Raw genomic sequence first — 17,411 nt, 5'->3', positions numbered from 1 at the left:
ATTTAGACAAATACGAAGCAGGTGTTGAGAGGAGTCAAGAGCAAGGAACCATTAGATCAAGTTTAGGGAGTTTCCTACTGGAACCAGGAGTTAAACCTGAAGTCTAGCATGACAATATGACCTCTAGGAAATGAGCTGGTAATTTGAGGGAGAAAAGAAAAGAAACAATAAAGCTTAACAATGCACAGCTGAGTGGCACAACTATGTTAAGAGCAGTTAGGTTGTGTTCAGTGTATAATAAGGAAATCTATGAGGGTTAGGAAGTGGTGTAGCAGGTTAAGTGCACAAAACAAAAAGTACAGACCAGTGCAAAGATCCCAGTCACACCACCCAGCTACCCACCTGCAGGGGGATCACTTCACAAATAGTGAAGCAGGTCTGCAGGTGTCTTTCTTTCTCTTCCCCTTCCCTCTCAATTTCTCTCTGTCCTATGCAATAAAATGAAAAAGAAAAAAAAAAAGTGGCAGCCAGGAGCAGGCAGCAAGCCCCAGTGGTAAGCCTGGAGACAAAAAGAAAAAAAAGGAAATCTATGAAATATCAAAAAGGTTATTTCACTTTAGACTAAACCCCAGTGTTTCAACGTTATGCCTAAACAAATAAGCACTCAGAAATTCTGATCTTGAAGACTCCCTTGCTCCCCTCAAGGAAACACTTTTGACTCAACTACCAGAAGCACAAAGTTTGTTCTCATGGAATGACCTAGCTGATGCAGTCTCACAGTGCTTCTGGTGAATTTGAGCCACTCATCAATGTTCCCTTCTTGATTATTTTGGTTTTGAATTCTAAGATGTGCTGCTGCTCCCAGGGCCAAAGTCTGTTTCTGCCTGTTGGCAAATGATCAGCCAGCCACATGTGCCTATAAATAGGAGACTCATTAAGGGACTCTCCACTGTTGTACGACCAGAACCTCATCTGATGTCTAGGACACAGAAAGCTTGCAACAAGTACTGAGGGAGTGGCAGGCAGAGCAAATGTAGGACAGTTCCACAAAGAGAGGAAAAGGTGATTATCCAACCTCTCTACTCAAGGGCTCCTAAACATGCCAGGGACCGCTGGCAGGGTGTGGATGCTCATAGACTCCTCTTTATAATCTTTTTATTTCTGTGATAACAGATTAAGTCTAGCTCCTGAAGTGACACAGGGGTCCACTTTATAAGCTTTATGGGACACTCTAAAGTGACAACTATGCAATCCCACTTAAAAAGCTTTAAACACATAAAAGAAACCAACTATCATGAAACATATTCTCCAGATTGAAAAAAGAAAAATTGTTACATAACCACTGACATGCTTCTGTGGGACAGGTTAGGTTTGTCAAGTCACAGGAAGCTCTGCAGGGTGACCTGGCTGGGTCACCTGGCTGGCACTACCACCAACTGGCAGCACCTGTCATTTTGGCTCTCCAATTCTCAGTAAGAAATCCTCTAAAGCCTCTGTTTCCAGAGTCAAGAGGCAGAAAGAAGCCACAGGAACTAGGAAGACTGATGCCTATGTGAACAGGGGAGCTGGGAGCTGGGAGCTAAGACTCCCTGGTTTTGTTTTTCTTTCCTTACAATAGTTATCACTGGGGCTCAGTGCCACACTATGAACCCACTGCCCCTGGTGGCCACTTTTCAAACCCTTTCCTTTCTATTTTATTTGACGGGACACAGAAAAATTGAGAAGGGAATGGAGGTAAGGGGAGAGAAAGGTAGACACTTGCAGACTTGTTTTACCACTTGTGAAGCATTCCTCCTACAGACAGGGAGCAGGGACTTGAATTAGGCTCCTAGAGCATAGTAATGCATGAGTTCAAATGGGTGTGCCACCAGCCCTTGGCTCTCTGTTTTTTGTTTGTTTGTTTACTATATAAAGACATCATGCTATTATGCCCACATGCCCTATACTCCCATTTGGAAGAATACCTGTAAATAATTTTTAAAATATTTATATATTTATTCCCTTTTGTTGCCCTTGTTTTATTGTTGTAGTCATTACTATTATTGTTATTGATGTCATCGTTGTTGGATAGGACAGAGAGAAATGGAGAGAGGAGGGAAGACAGAGGGGGGAGAGAAAGATAGACACCTGTAGACCTGCTTCACCACCTGTGAAGTGATTCCCCTGCAGGTGGGGAGCCCGGGGCTCGAACCGGGATCCTTACGCTGGTCCTTGCACCTGCACTTAACCCGCTGCGCTACTGCCCAACTCCCGGAATACCTGTAAATAAATTAAGATTAGAGGGTGCCCTCAGTTTCTAAGTCTTTCTGGGTGTATGAAGTGTAAGTTAGCTGCTTTGGGGCCTCTCAGCCATTTCAGGAATGTAAACAGGTTACAATGAGTATGTCTGCTTTCCACCTTCCAAACTCTGGCTTTCATATCCCTCTTTTCATGAGAGCACATGCTTATTTTATTTCTAAACTTTTACCTGCAGCGCAATTAGTGGGGGAGCAACAGTGAAAAGCTGTAAGTATTTTTTCTTTTTTAAAAATTTTTAAAAATATTTATTTATTTTCCCTTTTGTTGCCCTTGTTGTTTAAAATTGTTGCAGTTATTGATGTCATTGCTGTTGGACAGGACAGAGAGAAATGGAGAGAGGAGGGGAAGACAGAGAGAAGGACAGAAAGAAAGACACCTGCAGACCTGCTTCACTGCTTGTGAAGTGACTCCCCTGCAGGTGGGCAACCGGGGGCTTGAACCGGGATCCTTACGCCGGTCCTTGTGCTTTGCACTTCTTCTTTTTAAAGAATTTATTTATTTATTCATGAGAAAGATAGGAGAAGAGAAATAACCAGCTATCACTCTGGTACATGTGCTGCCAGGGATCGAACCCAGGACCTCATGGTTGAGAATCCAATGCTTTATCCACTTTGCCACCTCCTGGACCACAAAAAAAATGTATTTTTTCTGCCATAAACTTGCCACTAATTCGTGTGTGTGCGTGCGTGCGTGCGTGCGTGCGTGCGTGTGTGTGTGTGTGTGATTGCCAGGGTTTCACCACTCAAAGTTGATTTCTTCAGATATATATACAGACAGAGAGAAGTGAGCTATGTTGCTGGTCCACTACTGAGATTTTTTTACAGAGAAGAAAAAGTTAAATTTGTGTGGTCCAGGAGGAGGCGCAGTGGATTAAGTGTTGGGCTCTCAAGCATGAGATCCTAAATTCAATCCCCGGCAGCACATGTACCAGAGTGATGTCTGCTCTTTTTTTCTCTCCTCCTATCCTTCTCATTAATAAATAAATAAAATAAAATAATTTTTTAACAGTTAAATTTGAAGTTAATGCCTCAAAAATTCTCCTACTTTATAACTAAGATTTTTCTTTGGAAAAAAATTTTAAAAAGTTAAGATAGAGACAGGCTGGGAATGTGGATTAACCTGTCAACACCCATGTCTAGCAGAGAAGCAATTACAGAAGTCAAATCTCCCACCTTCTGCACCCCACAGAGATCTTTGGTCCATACTCCCAGAGGGATAAAGAATAGGGAACCTAAAAAAAAAAAAAGGAGGGGGCCAGGCAGTAGCACAGCAGGTTAAGCGCACATGGCACAAACCGCAAGGGCCAGCGTTAGGATCCTGGTTCGAGCCCCCGGCTCTCCACCTGCAGGGGGGTCGAGATGAAGTAGGTCTGCAGGTCTTTCTCTCCCCCTCTCAGTCTTTCCCTCCTCTCTCCATTTGTCTCTGTCCTATCCAACAATGACAGCAATAATAACAACAACAATAATAACAATGATAAACAACAAGGGCAACAAAAGGGAAAAATGGCCTCCAGGAGCAGTGGATTGGTAGTGCAGGCACTGAGCCCCAGTGATAACCCTGAAGGCAAAAAAAAAAAAAAAAAAGAATAAGGAATCTTCCGATGGAGAGGATGGAATATGGCACTCTGGTGGTAGGAACTGTATGAATTGTGCCCCTCTTCTCCCACAGTCCGTTGATTAAATAACTAATAATAATAATAGAACTTGAAAAACAAGAAAACACAAAGCTGAACTTGAACTGGGTTTAGTATACTGCACCAAACTGAAAGACTCTGGGGTTTGGAGAGGAAGAGTTTAAGTCGTGGAACATGATGGTAGAGGACGACCTAGAGGGGGTTGAATTATTAAGTGGCAAACTGAGAAATGCTACACATGTACAAACGACTATATTTTACTGTCAACTATAAACCGCTAATCCCCCCAATAGAGAAAAAAATAATAAATAAAACATACATACACACAAACAATTGATATAATAATCAATTTCATGAAGGTGGAAACAATTTCCAACTTATTCCTTGTTGTTATTACCGAGTACCTAGCATAACAGTATGTCCAATAAATATTTATTGGGGAATGACTTCAATAACTATAAATATGATAAAAAAGAGACTTACTTTGTATCATTTCAGCACTTATCTCACTTACCTGACTGCTTTGGCAATATTGCAGAAAGTAATCAGAACCAGATATACCTAATTAGTAACCCAAGAATGATGTATTTTATAAAAACAAAGACCTTTACTTCTAACAATTTGCTGTGATTCTATAATCTATCACAATACTGTCACGGTAACTACCAGATGAACTATGTAGTGTCTGTCATGGGGGTGAAGGGGTAGAGAGACAAAATTTAGTGGTGGATGTGGTATGGAACTAACCCCCTGTACCCTTATAATCTTGTAAACCAGTTAAATCATTAATAAAAAATTAAAAATAAATCTATTAAAAATACTGTCTTGGACAGATTAACTGACATTCAGATTTACTTAGTTATCTGAGTAGCCATGTAATAGTATAATTTTTTACTACACAATTTTATTACACAATTACAATTTGTAAAAATACCAAACTAGAAGAAACAATTTTAAATCTCATTAAATGCAACTCTAATATTAAACAAGTTCAATTCAACCCTGAAGATTCAAAGTTCTAGATATTTAAAATCTTCACATTTGCTGCTGTTACATTTTCGTTCATACCAAGCATAACTCGGCAAAAATGTTAAAGAATTATGTTCACTAGATTTTTGTCATTCTTGCTATGTGAACTCAAAGGGCTATTACAGCAACTCTTACTTTGAAACTACAATTTAAACTATACATATTTTATTTTGTAATTCTTTAGTAGCTATCATGTAAGCTATAACTCTTTGAAAAGCTCAAAAGTTTTTTTTATCTAAAGATTTTGTGCAGAAAAAAATTTTTTTTCTCTAAGTCAGGAAATTCTAATATATTCATCAAAGATTCCTGCCCTGGAGATAGCTCATCCATTAGGGCGTATACTTTGTCTTGTGCAGGACCTGAGCTCCAGTCCCTAGCAACGCTTAGGAGTATCGTGCACAACTGGTGGGGTAGTGTCTCTCCTTTTCTCTCTACCTCTCTATATCTTAAAGAGTCTGCTGGGAGTGGTGGGATCATGAATCATGTAGGTGCAAAGGCCAGGGGAGGTGGAAGAAAGAGAGACAGAAAGGGAGGAAGGAAGATTCATTGTAATTCTAACAGGAGGGTTCCATGGTAATTTGATTTATGCCTTTCACATGGCAATTGTAAACTAACTTTTCAGTCATGTCAAAATGTTCCTCTGAGCAAACTTGCACAGAAATCTACAGTGCACATGTTTCAGTACGTGCTTAGTTGATAGCGACTGATAAGACTTATATCATTATTTACATTCTGTTATTACTAACTTCAAATTAGCATGTAATACTCACTCCATCAGCTACAAACTCCTTACTGAGACCAAAATCTGTCAGCACCACATGGCCATTAGAGTCAAGCATAATGTTCTCAAGCTTAATGTCACGGTATATAATCCCCAACTGTGAAAACAAACAAATGTACATTTTAAAATGGCAATTTCAAAAAAAAAAAAATTAATCAGGGAAGTCTTATCTACCTTAAAAGACAAACCAAGAACAAGCATTCTATTGCTCAGGTTGTTATGGTGGCTCTTAGCCACCCAACAGGTCAAATACTGTCAGGTCAGGCTCATCTGGGGATCCCCTTGGTCTCTCCCATAGTTCTCTGTGTAATGAGGGTCCACTCCTGCTGAAGCAGACACACTGATTACTGTTTCTTCCTGTATTTATTCTTCTTGATGCATTTCACCTTCATTCCAGATGTGTTTTGTTAAGCGTCCCTGAATTCCTAGTGGTTTCAGAAGGCCATTCTAACCAATCACTCACACTTTGTTTTTTTAATTGGTTTTACTTTGCACACCTGCATATTTATGTTGCACTTAACTGAAAATAACTGAGATTGTCTAGATTTTCCTGTTTGCCTTTCTATAGTTATGCACTAAAACAGTTTTTCACCTTTGAATTTATCAAGTAAGTTAGAACATTATGTCAAAAAGGGTACTTGATAGAAGTCTGTTACAGATTATAGGTTAATTTTAGACTTCACTTGATCATTAATCATAAATAAGCAAAGTAAAATATTCAACAAAATTTAATATGTATTCCTTTTGTTTGTAACATAGGTAAGTTTCAAAAGAAAGCTCTAGGTATGTAACATAAGTAAGTCTACCCAAGTCACATAAGAAGCTCCTGATATATGTAAATTCTAGGTTTCATGATGTCCACCGAAATTAAATGCCTTTAAACTTAGATACATTGCTTTCTTCAACAGAAAGTAAATGGAAAAGTAGAATCTTAACAATCTCTTAAAATTGATATAAGTAGTGGCACAAAGAAAAACACAATGCAGGTTTCCTCTCTGAATTTCAGTATTCTACAAGAAAGAGAAAGGATATCTACAGTCATACTGAATAGACAGGTATCTGGCTTGAAGCATTACGAACATCTAGTAATCAGTAGTATTTTTTACACAGTCTCTTTAAAATGATCTTAGGTATAAGTCATTTACTATTTTCTTCATCTTGTCACTTCTGAGAAATTTTCCATTTTTCTCTCTTAAGAGAATCTAGTAGCTATCTTGTGACTGAATTCTAGATTTTTGTGATACTTCACTGTATTTATTTTGGAAGGACAGCAGGTTAAGAGGAATTTAGCAGAGATATGGCCTGCTTTCTTCACTTGTATTCCATTACTAATCATATTCACACCTGGCATTAACCAGGTTCTCGATATCTGATTTCTGATACTTAATATAATTTCTGATTACCCTTTTTAATAATATTTGCTCATGAACTTCCTCTAGTAAACAAGATTACAGTTTTCATACAAAATAAAAGATACATTGTTTGATTAGCTGTTGGAACTTTGTATGTTGTTTGTTTTTCTCTACTGAACCATCTCCCAAGACCACAATGTTGTTTGTTTTTATACCGGAATTTAAAATGATTTCTACCATCACTTTTTATATCATAAATAAATACACCTAATATCACTAATATAAGACTCAGTGGTCTTTGCAGCCTCTTGGACTCAATTTGATTCATTTATATATGAACTCCTGACTACTTTAAATGCCACAAAAATAATAAAAGGCATAAAGCTTGTCATTATGCTAATACATGTACCAAAGGACAGGAAATTTTTGTGCCTGTCACCTCAGCTCTGCCCCCTACTTGCAAGCTACTCCTCTCTGGGTTCTCTTCATGCCCCCCCCTTTTTTCTTTCTTATATAGAATTCCTAGGTTGAACTCCTTCTCTTTCCATTTGCCCACTTCTGTTTCTGTCTCACAGTGGCTCTACTCCTTTCTTGATGCCTCCTTTTTTTTTTTTTTTTAATCTTCTCTGACAGTCCCATCCATTGCCTCCATCTTGGGATTCCAACCCTTTCTTTAAAAAAAATCATCCTTCTTCATTTCTCTCCATTCTTTTCTATGCTCCATAATCATCTCTTTTACTTTTATCTATAACCTAGTGTGGGATCTGAACACTGGCCAGAGAAGAACAATGGCTTTAAGATGCACCTGTACCTTCCTAGTCTAGTGACTCCAGTCACACTGGTCTCCTTATGGGGTGGATGGGTGAGGGGAGTATACAGGTCCAAAAAGGATGACAGAGGACCTAGTGGGGGTTGTATTGTTATATGGAAAACTGAGAAATGTTATGCATGTACAAGCTATTGTATTTACTGTAGAATGTAAAACATTAATTCCCCAATAAAGAAATTTAGAAAATAATATATATGTATATTTCTAGTTTCTATTTCTGAGAGAATACACATAAGCCTAGTTCATATAATAACTGTTTCTTCCATAGTACCTCCTCATTAAGTGAATAAAACAATTTAAGTCAACATTTCTTGGACCAAGATTAATAATTTTTAAATGGTTAAGCAAATCTTACAGAGTTCAAACAGTATCACAGAAATAAACCACATTGAGGAGGAAGATAGGGGATGGAGCAAGTGTGTGTCTCAGGCACAAAACAAATGGTGAGGGAGCCAGAGTGTGGGTCACTGGGAAGCACATGCAGGGCAGGTGTTTCTTTTGAATAACTCATACCCTCCAGCCTGATCAGGGAATACACCCCTGAAGTTGTACAGACTAGGTACTACAATAAAGAAAATATATATCTATTGTGATTTGGGTTTCATCTTAAGATAATTTTGTATTTTAATAATACTTTGTAGTAAGCGCTAAAACTTCCATGAACAAAGCACAGTCACCAGAGTTCTACACTTGGGATCTTTATTACAAGAACTATAAAAATTAAGTAGAGTTTTAAACAGAGAACTATGGAATTGAGAACATTTGCAACTGTGTGTGAACATGACTTCACAACTGCCTACAAGACAATGAAATGTATAAACATTAATTCTCTCAGCTCCTCTAATCCTCAGTGAAGTTTCAAAAAGCAAAAGGGCCAAAGTTTAAGTGTCTTACCTTGTGCAGGTGTTCGAGGGCAAGTACAATCTCACCAACATAGATCTGCACCTCTTGCTCTGTAAAACGTTCTCTTTGAGAAAGATGAGTAAAAAGCTCTCCACCGTTTATATAATCTAAAAATGAAATATATTTCTTTCTTTGACTTATATTCATAAACTAAAGGAAGCATTTTTAAAATCACATTGACTATAACCACTTTGATATATTTTTGTACAATACTGTGCAATTAAAATATAATTTTGTACAATATATTCTTGTACAATTCTTAGTATATAGTACTTATGCCATTTGATATAGATTACTAAATACATAGTGCTATAGTTTCATAAAACAACAGCTGCTCTAAAATACCATCAAATGAAACTGCATAGAGTATTGCCATTAAAATATTACATGAAATATGCATGTATTTAAATATATTTTCCAGGATACAGTATATCAGAAACTTCCGCCACCTCCATACAATACTTAATTTGCTATGGGAATTAAAAAATGAGCCACAATGTTAATTAATATGAACAAAATAGAACATAAAGTGAATTCCCAGAATTCCTTTCTAACAGTTGCCAGTGACTACTTTTAAGTTGATTTCCTATTTTCCAAAATTATATACGCAGTCTTCGAAAAATGTCTACTGGGCAGCAGGTACTGACTTACTGTTTCACACAGACTCTCAGTAAAATCATCACATGGTCCAACCAAAATACCTGAAGCTAGAAGCTTCCCATTTCCCTTTCAATCTGCTCTACATTATCTCAAGGAGAATGATGAAATAAGAGGCAAGAAGGTTACAGTGAGAAATAAACAAGGGAGATGAATAATAATAATAACAAACAACATCATGGTATTCATAACCAGCTCTAAAGACACTCACTGATACACTGGTAATGTCATCAGAAATGAACCACATATTTGCATGTGAGAAACAATGAACACCAAAGAAATAGTTATAGATGAAGCTTAAAGAATTTTTTTTTAATTTCTTTATTGGGGAATTAATGTTTTACATTCAACAGTAAATACAGTAGTTTGTACATGCATAACCTTCCCCAGTTTCCCATATAACAATACAACCCCCACCAGGCCCTCTGTCATCCTTCTTGGACCTGTATTCTCTCCACCCACCCACCCACCCGAGTCTTTAACTTTGGTGTGATATACCAATTCCATTACAGGTTCTACTTGTGTTTTCTTTTCTGATCTTGTTTTTCAACTTCTGCCTGAGAGTGAGATCATCCCATATTCATCCTTCTGTTTCTGACTTATTTCACTTAATGTGAATTTTTCAAGGTCCATCCAAGATCGGCTGAAAACGGTGAAGTCACCATTTTTTACAGCTGAGTAGTATTCCATTGTGTATATATACCACAACTTGCTCAGCCACTCATCTGTTGTTGGACACCTGGGTTGCTGCCAGGTTTTGGCTATTACAAGTGTACACAGATCTTTTTGGATGGATGTGTTCGGTTCCTTAGTATCCCCAGGAGAGGAATTGCAGGATCATAGGGCAGGTCCATTTCTAGCCTTCTGAGAGTTCTCCAGACTGTTCTCCACAGAGGTTGGACCAATTTACATTCCCACCAGCAGTGCAGGAGGGTTCCTTTGACCCCACACACACCCTCTCCAGCATTTGCTGCTGTTACCTTTTCTGATGTATGACATTCTCACAGGAGTGAAGTGGTATCTCATTATTGTCTTTATTTCCATTTCTCTGACAATCAGAGACTTGGAGCATTTTTTTCATGTGTTTCTTGGCCTTTGGGATCTCTTCTGTGGTGAATATTATGTCCATGTCCTCTCCCCATTTTTGGATGAGGTTATTTGTTGTCTTGTTGAGTTTAGAAAGTTCTTTATATATGTTGGTTATTAAACTCTTGTCTGATGTATGGCATGTAAAGATCTTCTTCCATTCTGTGAGGGGTCTCTTGGTTTGGGTAGTGGTTTCTTTTGCTGTGAAGAAGCTTTTTAATTTGATGTAGTCCCATAGGTTTATACTTGCCTTAGTCTTCTTTGTAATTGGATTTGTTTCATTGAAGATGTCTTTAAAATTTATGCAGAAAAGAGTTCTGCCAATATTTTCCTCTAAGTATCTGATAGTTTGTGGTCTAACATCCAAGTCCTTGATCCACTTGGAATTTACTTTTGTATCTGGTGAAATACAGTGGTTCAGTTTCATTCTTCTGCATGTTTCAACCCATTCTTTCCAACACCATTTGTTGAAGAGACTCTGCTTTCCCCATTTAACAGCCTGGGCCCCTTTGTCAAAGATTAGATGCCTATAGGTGTGGGGGCTCACTTCTGGGCTCTCAGTTCTATTCCACTGGTCACTGTGTCTATTCATGTTCCAGTACCAAGCAGTTTTGATGACAATGGCCCTATAATACAATTTGAGATCTGGGAGTGTGATGCCTCCAGTTCTGTTTTTTTTTTCTCAAGATTGTTTTGGCAATTCTAGGTCTTTTCTGGTTCCAGATAAACATTTGTAGCATTTGTTCTATTCTCCTAAAAAATGTGGTTGGGATCTTGATGGGGATAGTATTTAATTTGTAGATGGCTCTGGGTAGTATATTCATTTTGATGATGTTAATTCTTCCAGCTCATGAACATAGAATATCTTTCCACTTCTTTGTGTCTTTTTCAATTTCCTTGAGTAGTGACTCATAATTTTCAGTATACAAGTCTTTCACTTCTTTGGTTAGGTTTACTCCTAGATATTTTATTGTTTTTCTTGCTATAGTAAAAGGAATTGATTTCTGGATTTCAATTTCTTCTAAACTTAGTGTTTGCATAGAGGAATGCCACTGACTTTTGAATGTTAATTTTATAGCCTGACACCTTACTGTATTGCCTGATGATTTCCAAAAGCTTCTTGCTGGATTCCTTAGGTTTTTCTGTGTATACTATCATGTCATCTGCAAATAGGGAGAGTTTGACTTCTTCTCTTCCAATCTGTATCCCTTTAATTCCTTGCTCCTGCCTGATTGCTATGGCAAGAACTTCCAACACTATGTTCAATAGTAATGGTGATAGTGGACAGCCCTGTCTAGTACCTGATCTGAGGGGAAATGCTTCTAGTTTTTCACCATTGAGTATGATGTTGGCTATAGGTTTGCTATATATAGACTCCACTATCTTCAGGAATTTTCCATCTATTCCCATTTTTTGTAGTGTCTTGATCATAAAGGGATATTGGATTTTGTCAAAGGCTTTCTCTGCATCTATTGATATGACCATGTGGTTTTTGGTCTTGCTTTTGTTGATGTGGTGGATCACATTGATTGATTTATGTATATTAACCCAACCTTGCATGCCTGGGATAAACCCCACTTGGTCATGATGAACAATCTTTTCAATATACTGCTGTATCCGGTTGGCTAGAATTTTGTTCAATATTTTAGCATCTATGTTCATCAGAGATATTGGCCTGTAGTTTTCTTTTTTGGTTGTGTCCCTGTGTGCTTTTGGTATCAGAGTGATGTTGGCTTCATAGAAGCTGCCAGGGAGTATTCCAGTGTCTTCAATCTTCTGGAAGACTTTTAAAAGTAGAGGTATTAGTTCTTCTTTGAATGTTTCGCAGAATTCATTTGTAAAACCATCTGGTCCAGGACTTTTATTTTTGGGGAGATTTTTGATAAATGTTTCAATTTCATTAGCTGTGATGGGCCTGTTCATGTTATTAAAGAATTTATGTATCTTTGAAAACAGTGAAAAGCATGTATCTGAAATATATTTACTTGTCAAGTTTACTGCAACTTCATAAAAGAACAAAGTAAAAGCTTCATGAGCTCACAATTTCTTGTATTATCTTGCTCACTTAACTTTAAATTCCAAGGAATCACATACAACCAAATGAGAGAATGTTAATAACTGCTTGCTTTTACAATGGGTTTTTAAAATTTTTTATTATCTTTCTTTATTTATTGAATAGAGACAGTCAGAAATTGAGTGGAAGAGAGAGATAGAGAGGGAAAGAGACAGAAAGACATCTACAACCCTGCTTTACCACTCACAAAGCTTTCCCCCTGCAGGTAGGGACCGGGGGCTTGAACGTGGGTCCTTGCATATTGCAACACGTGCGCTCAACCAGGTACGCCCCCACCCGGCCCCAACAATGGGTTTACAGAGCATAAGTCAGCAACGAACATTTTCTTCTAAAGCTTCTGCATTTGCAAAAGGTTTTTAATTATACTTGAACACAAAGCTAATTATTAAAAAGGTGTAATGGAGGGGAGTCAAGCAGTAGCACAGCGGGTTAAGCGTTGGTGGCGCTAAGCACAAGGACCAATGTAAGGATCCGGGTTCTAGCCCCCAGCTCCCCACCTGCAGGGGAGTCGCTTCATAAGCGGTGAAGCAGGACTGCAGGTGTCTGTCTTTCTCTCCCCTTTTCTGTCTTCCCCTCGTCTCTCCATTTCTCTCTGTCCTATCCAACAACAATGACACCAATAACAACAGTAACTACAGCAAGAAAACAACAAGGGCAACAAAAGGGAATAAATAAATAAATAAATAAATTTTTTTTTCCTCCAGGGTTATTGCTGGGCTCGGTGCCTGCACCATGAATCCACCGCTCCTGGAGGCCATTTTTTTTCCCCCTTTTGTTGCCCTTGTTGCTACACTGATAGGTGCTATCCTAATAGCAGTGTATCTCCAGGGAGATAGCAATAGTGAATGAAGCTCAGGGAGAGAAAAATAAATCATTCAGAGTGTATAGCCTGTAACTGGGAAGCCAAGGATTGTGAACATGGACAGTTTGACTCCAAACACGGAGATTTTATTTATTTTTACTTATGTTTTCAAACACAGAGATTGTATATATATATATTAGAACCTACCTGCTCCCCAACCAGCAGGGTTTTACTGCTGCTTACTTAAAAGCAGGCTCGATGGGCACTTAGCTTCAAGAATAACCATCCTGACCCAGCCATCACTACAATGAAGAAAGGTTTGGTGCTGTGGTCTCTGTCTTTAAACAAACAAACAAATAACTGTTCTGTTCTTTCAATATTTAAATGACTTAGAGTGAATAATTCTGTATTTGACATGAAATTTGCAAGTCTTACTCATTTTTCATAATGAAGTTTTAGAAGGTTCAGAAATTTCATAGTAGTGAAAAGTAGGTATTGGGGAGGCACCTATCCTAAGAAATTTGGGGGAGTGCTAGATATCAAACCGAGGGCCTCATATATGCAACGCAAGTGTTCCACCACAGAACTAACAAGAAAATAATGACTTAAGAACATCCTTAAATATGCACTTTGCTCACTTGGGTAGGGCCAAATAGGACTCCTAAAACTGGATTGCTGTGCTGAAATATATTTAAATATATTAAGCTTTTATAAACATTACCAATTATATTAAGTTTTTATAAACATTACCAATTATATTAAGTTTTGATAAACATTACCAATTATATTAAGTTTTGATAAACATTACCAATTACATTTCCTCCAAAAAGTAATCATCATCTAAATCACTCACTAACAAGGAGAACGAATGCCTTAAAAAAATTCTCAGCTGGGAGGCCGATTAGTGGCATATCTGGTTAAGTGCTCATATTACAGTGCACAAGGGCAAACGCTAGAAGAACAGTGCACAAGGACCTAGGTTGATGCCCCTGGTCCCCACCTGCAGGGGGAAAGGTTCACAAGTGGTGAAGCAGGGCTGCAGGTCTCTCCCGCTCTCGCTCCCTCTCCCTCTCCCTCTCCCTCTCCCTCTCCCTCTCTCTGTCTCTCCCCTTCCCTCTCAATTTTTCTGCCTCTATCAGTAATAAATCAAGATTAAAAAACACTTTAAAAAATTGGCAACTGTTGCTATTATCTTTGATATGTACTAATCAAATATGCATTTCCAAGACACAGAAACTGGTAAGATATAGAAAAACGAAAGAAAATCCGAGAGTTTTCAGTCACTGGACTTAATATATTTTCAGTGAAGTTACGATTTCTTCTGTTCATAAGAACGGAAGAGAACCACCAATAGTCCACCTGCAAGACAACCATTATAAATAAACATGAAAATAGATCTGATAAGTGTTCTCAGAAGCTGTGAGGCACATTTTATCATGTGATTCTTCCAAAGGTGGCTCATAAACTTTTAACTATGCTGTGATTTACCAGTCCATAGAAGGATGCCTACATAAACTACTGGCTCCTTGATTAAATGAAAAGGAACTTCTTTGTTAGATGAAACTATCTCATCTCATTTTTTACATTTAATAAACAGTCCTGTTTATGAATGCAATGACTCACATTCTGTATCTATAACTGATGAATGTAAGTAATTTCAACTCCCACATATGACTTTCATGAGGATTAATTGAGCTAACAAGGGCAAATCCAGGGCCAGAGACAGTGTAAGTGCATATTAAATGCTAACTATTAGCTACGGCTATTATTTGCACACAGCAATGGAATTTTATAGAATTAAAAAAAAAAACACTGCCACGCTTAATTGCAATAATTAAAAAAAATGTCAAATAAATCCAAGTAACTTGGGAAGAGTTGCAGCAGATAAAAGTACTGGATTCTTAGGTAGGAGGTCCTAGGTTTCATCCCCAGACTTATATGCTAAAATGATGCTCTGGTTCTCTCTCTCTCTCTCTTCCTTCTGCTCTTTCATAAATAAATCTTTTTTAAAAAAATCAAATTTGAGTTTATGCTGTCCTGACTTACCTATTCTCTCAATGCCAGCATCATTTCCAGGCTTAGAAATGCCTAACAGACATTTTTCCCCAAGTATGACTTGGAGCTAATTAGTTGTAATCAGCATTAAGACAAAAGGAAAATTTCTTATATAATTGATATTCTGTGTACAATACTCTGGTTTTAGAACTGCAGATATGTGGTTTTTATTCAGGTGCAGCTGACTTGCTTTTAAGCCTCTTTCTCAATGGTAGCTGGGAGTGTCAGATGAAGCAGTCTGATGCTATGTCTCTAAGGAGCACAAAAACAACATCCCACAAATAATATGAACATGAAAAAAGAAACACAAAATCTCTCCCATTTGAAAAACACCGTCATCCTCTCTAATTCCACATGTCCTTTCTTCTCTTTTCTTTCCTGGAAAAACTGCTTAAAAGGCTGGTCTCCGTGTGTCAACCATGCTCCTTAATTTGACTGATTCCAACAAATGACCAAAGACTTTTGTTGGTATGCATGAGACCCCTTCTGTTTCATTTGGTTTAAATCCCCCCTGCTTAACACTATTCTATTTACATAACCACTTCATTCTATTTATATAACCGCTGTTAACAAGCACCTCCCTCCAGTGCATTGGTTCAATCCCCACTGTTTCATGATATGTTTTTGCTCCACCCCACCTCCTTGTCACACCCTGATCCTCTCCTTGTCACACTCTGTCACCAGTCACTTTTCTCTCCACCCTCTCTATGTCACACCCTGTTTCCACCCTACTTGGCAAGTATATATAAAGACAGCATTGTGAGTTTTAGAGTACTTTACCTTGAGTTTAGCTTAGCTCGGCTTAGATTGTGCTGAGTCCTGCATGAATAAAGAGATACTGCCTACAGCTCAACTATGAGTCCCTGGTCGTCTGTTACCCGCCCGTGAAGCCAGCCCGGAGAAAACAACCTAACCCTTCGAAAACGACAGACTTTGTGGCTTTAAACAACACAAACTTATTCATTTATGTTGAAAATTCTAAGTTTGACATGACTGCTGCTGTAGGCTTCTTTCACTTTCAAAATATAACTTCCACTTCCCTGGTAGAACCAATTATTAATCTGAAGTCAATGGATACTTAACCCTCCTGACACTTTGTAAACAGAAAGAGTATCTCAACAAGTACAAAGTGAAATAAGCCCAAAGATCACCCTAGTGGGTCCAGCTCAAACTGAGCGTTCCCAACACTAATGGCTATGGTAGGCCACTGAACTTGGGGGGTGCTTTGTTGTACAGGAAAGGCTGGTGGCAGACACCAGTCACTTGCAGATCATGCTTGTAACCAGCTGACTTGCTCACAATCACACCTATTATTTCACTACTAATTAGACATTACAAAGAATACTGTTCCCTTGATTTAGGTCAAACTTGTTTTTTTATTGTATGGACAGAATGTTATCATGTATTAGGTGCAACTGGTATGTATACAAAGTCAAAATTATTACTTTCGAATATATGCTATTTATTTCCACTGCAAAACAAAAACCTAGGTTTTCAACAACTTACAAGTGTTTGTGACAACCTCTCCTGTCTACATTATTATCTATCACTGTCATTACAGAAACTTGATGATACTAGAGATTTACAAACATGAAACAAGGGCTGGGGTGAGAATGCACAGACTTGCATGGCCCAGAAGTGTCGAGTTCAATATCTGGTGCCACCATATGCCAGAGCTGGTGTGTCTCTCATGAAAACAGACACAGCTTTAAAAAAAGAGAAGGCAGGGCATAAATTCACTTTAATGGGGAAGGACACAACACACATTACTAGTTGGTGGAGAACAGTTTCAGCTGCTTAAGACATCTTCACATCTGACTTGACTTACTGTGAACCCAGACTCATCCTCTCGGGGTTGTTGGGCGGTAGTGCAGCGGGTTAAAAACACGTGGTGCAAAGCGCAAGGACCGGCGTAAGGATCACGGTTCGAGCCCCCGGTTCACCACATGCAGGGGAGTCGCTTCACAGGCGG

General features: G+C 38.3%; 2 protein-coding genes across 5 annotated transcripts in view; both read right to left on the bottom strand.

Moving 5' to 3' along the window:
* Window positions 1-17,411, bottom strand: part of CCDC88C (coiled-coil domain containing 88C) — a 494,884-nt gene that overhangs the window by 146,472 nt on the left and 331,001 nt on the right. The window lies entirely within an intron of this gene.
* Window positions 1-17,411, bottom strand: part of RPS6KA5 (ribosomal protein S6 kinase A5) — a 145,565-nt gene that overhangs the window by 47,815 nt on the left and 80,339 nt on the right. For 3 of the 4 annotated variants that reach the window (XM_060181197.1, XM_007526833.3, XM_060181196.1), the window contains 2 exons: window positions 8,757-8,872; window positions 5,671-5,778 (listed from right to left, as the gene is read on the bottom strand). The exons of the other annotated variant lie outside the window; for it this stretch is intronic. In XM_060181197.1, the coding sequence (XP_060037180.1) occupies window positions 5,671-5,778; window positions 8,757-8,872 (224 nt within the window). The remainder of the gene's footprint in view (window positions 1-5,670; window positions 5,779-8,756; window positions 8,873-17,411) is intronic. 4 annotated transcript variants of the gene reach the window in all.

This window comes from Erinaceus europaeus, chromosome 22 (genome assembly GCF_950295315.1).
Source record: "Erinaceus europaeus chromosome 22, mEriEur2.1, whole genome shotgun sequence".
Lineage (NCBI taxonomy): Eukaryota > Metazoa > Chordata > Mammalia > Eulipotyphla > Erinaceidae > Erinaceus > Erinaceus europaeus.
This window is presented reverse-complemented; position numbering and strand designations above follow the sequence as displayed.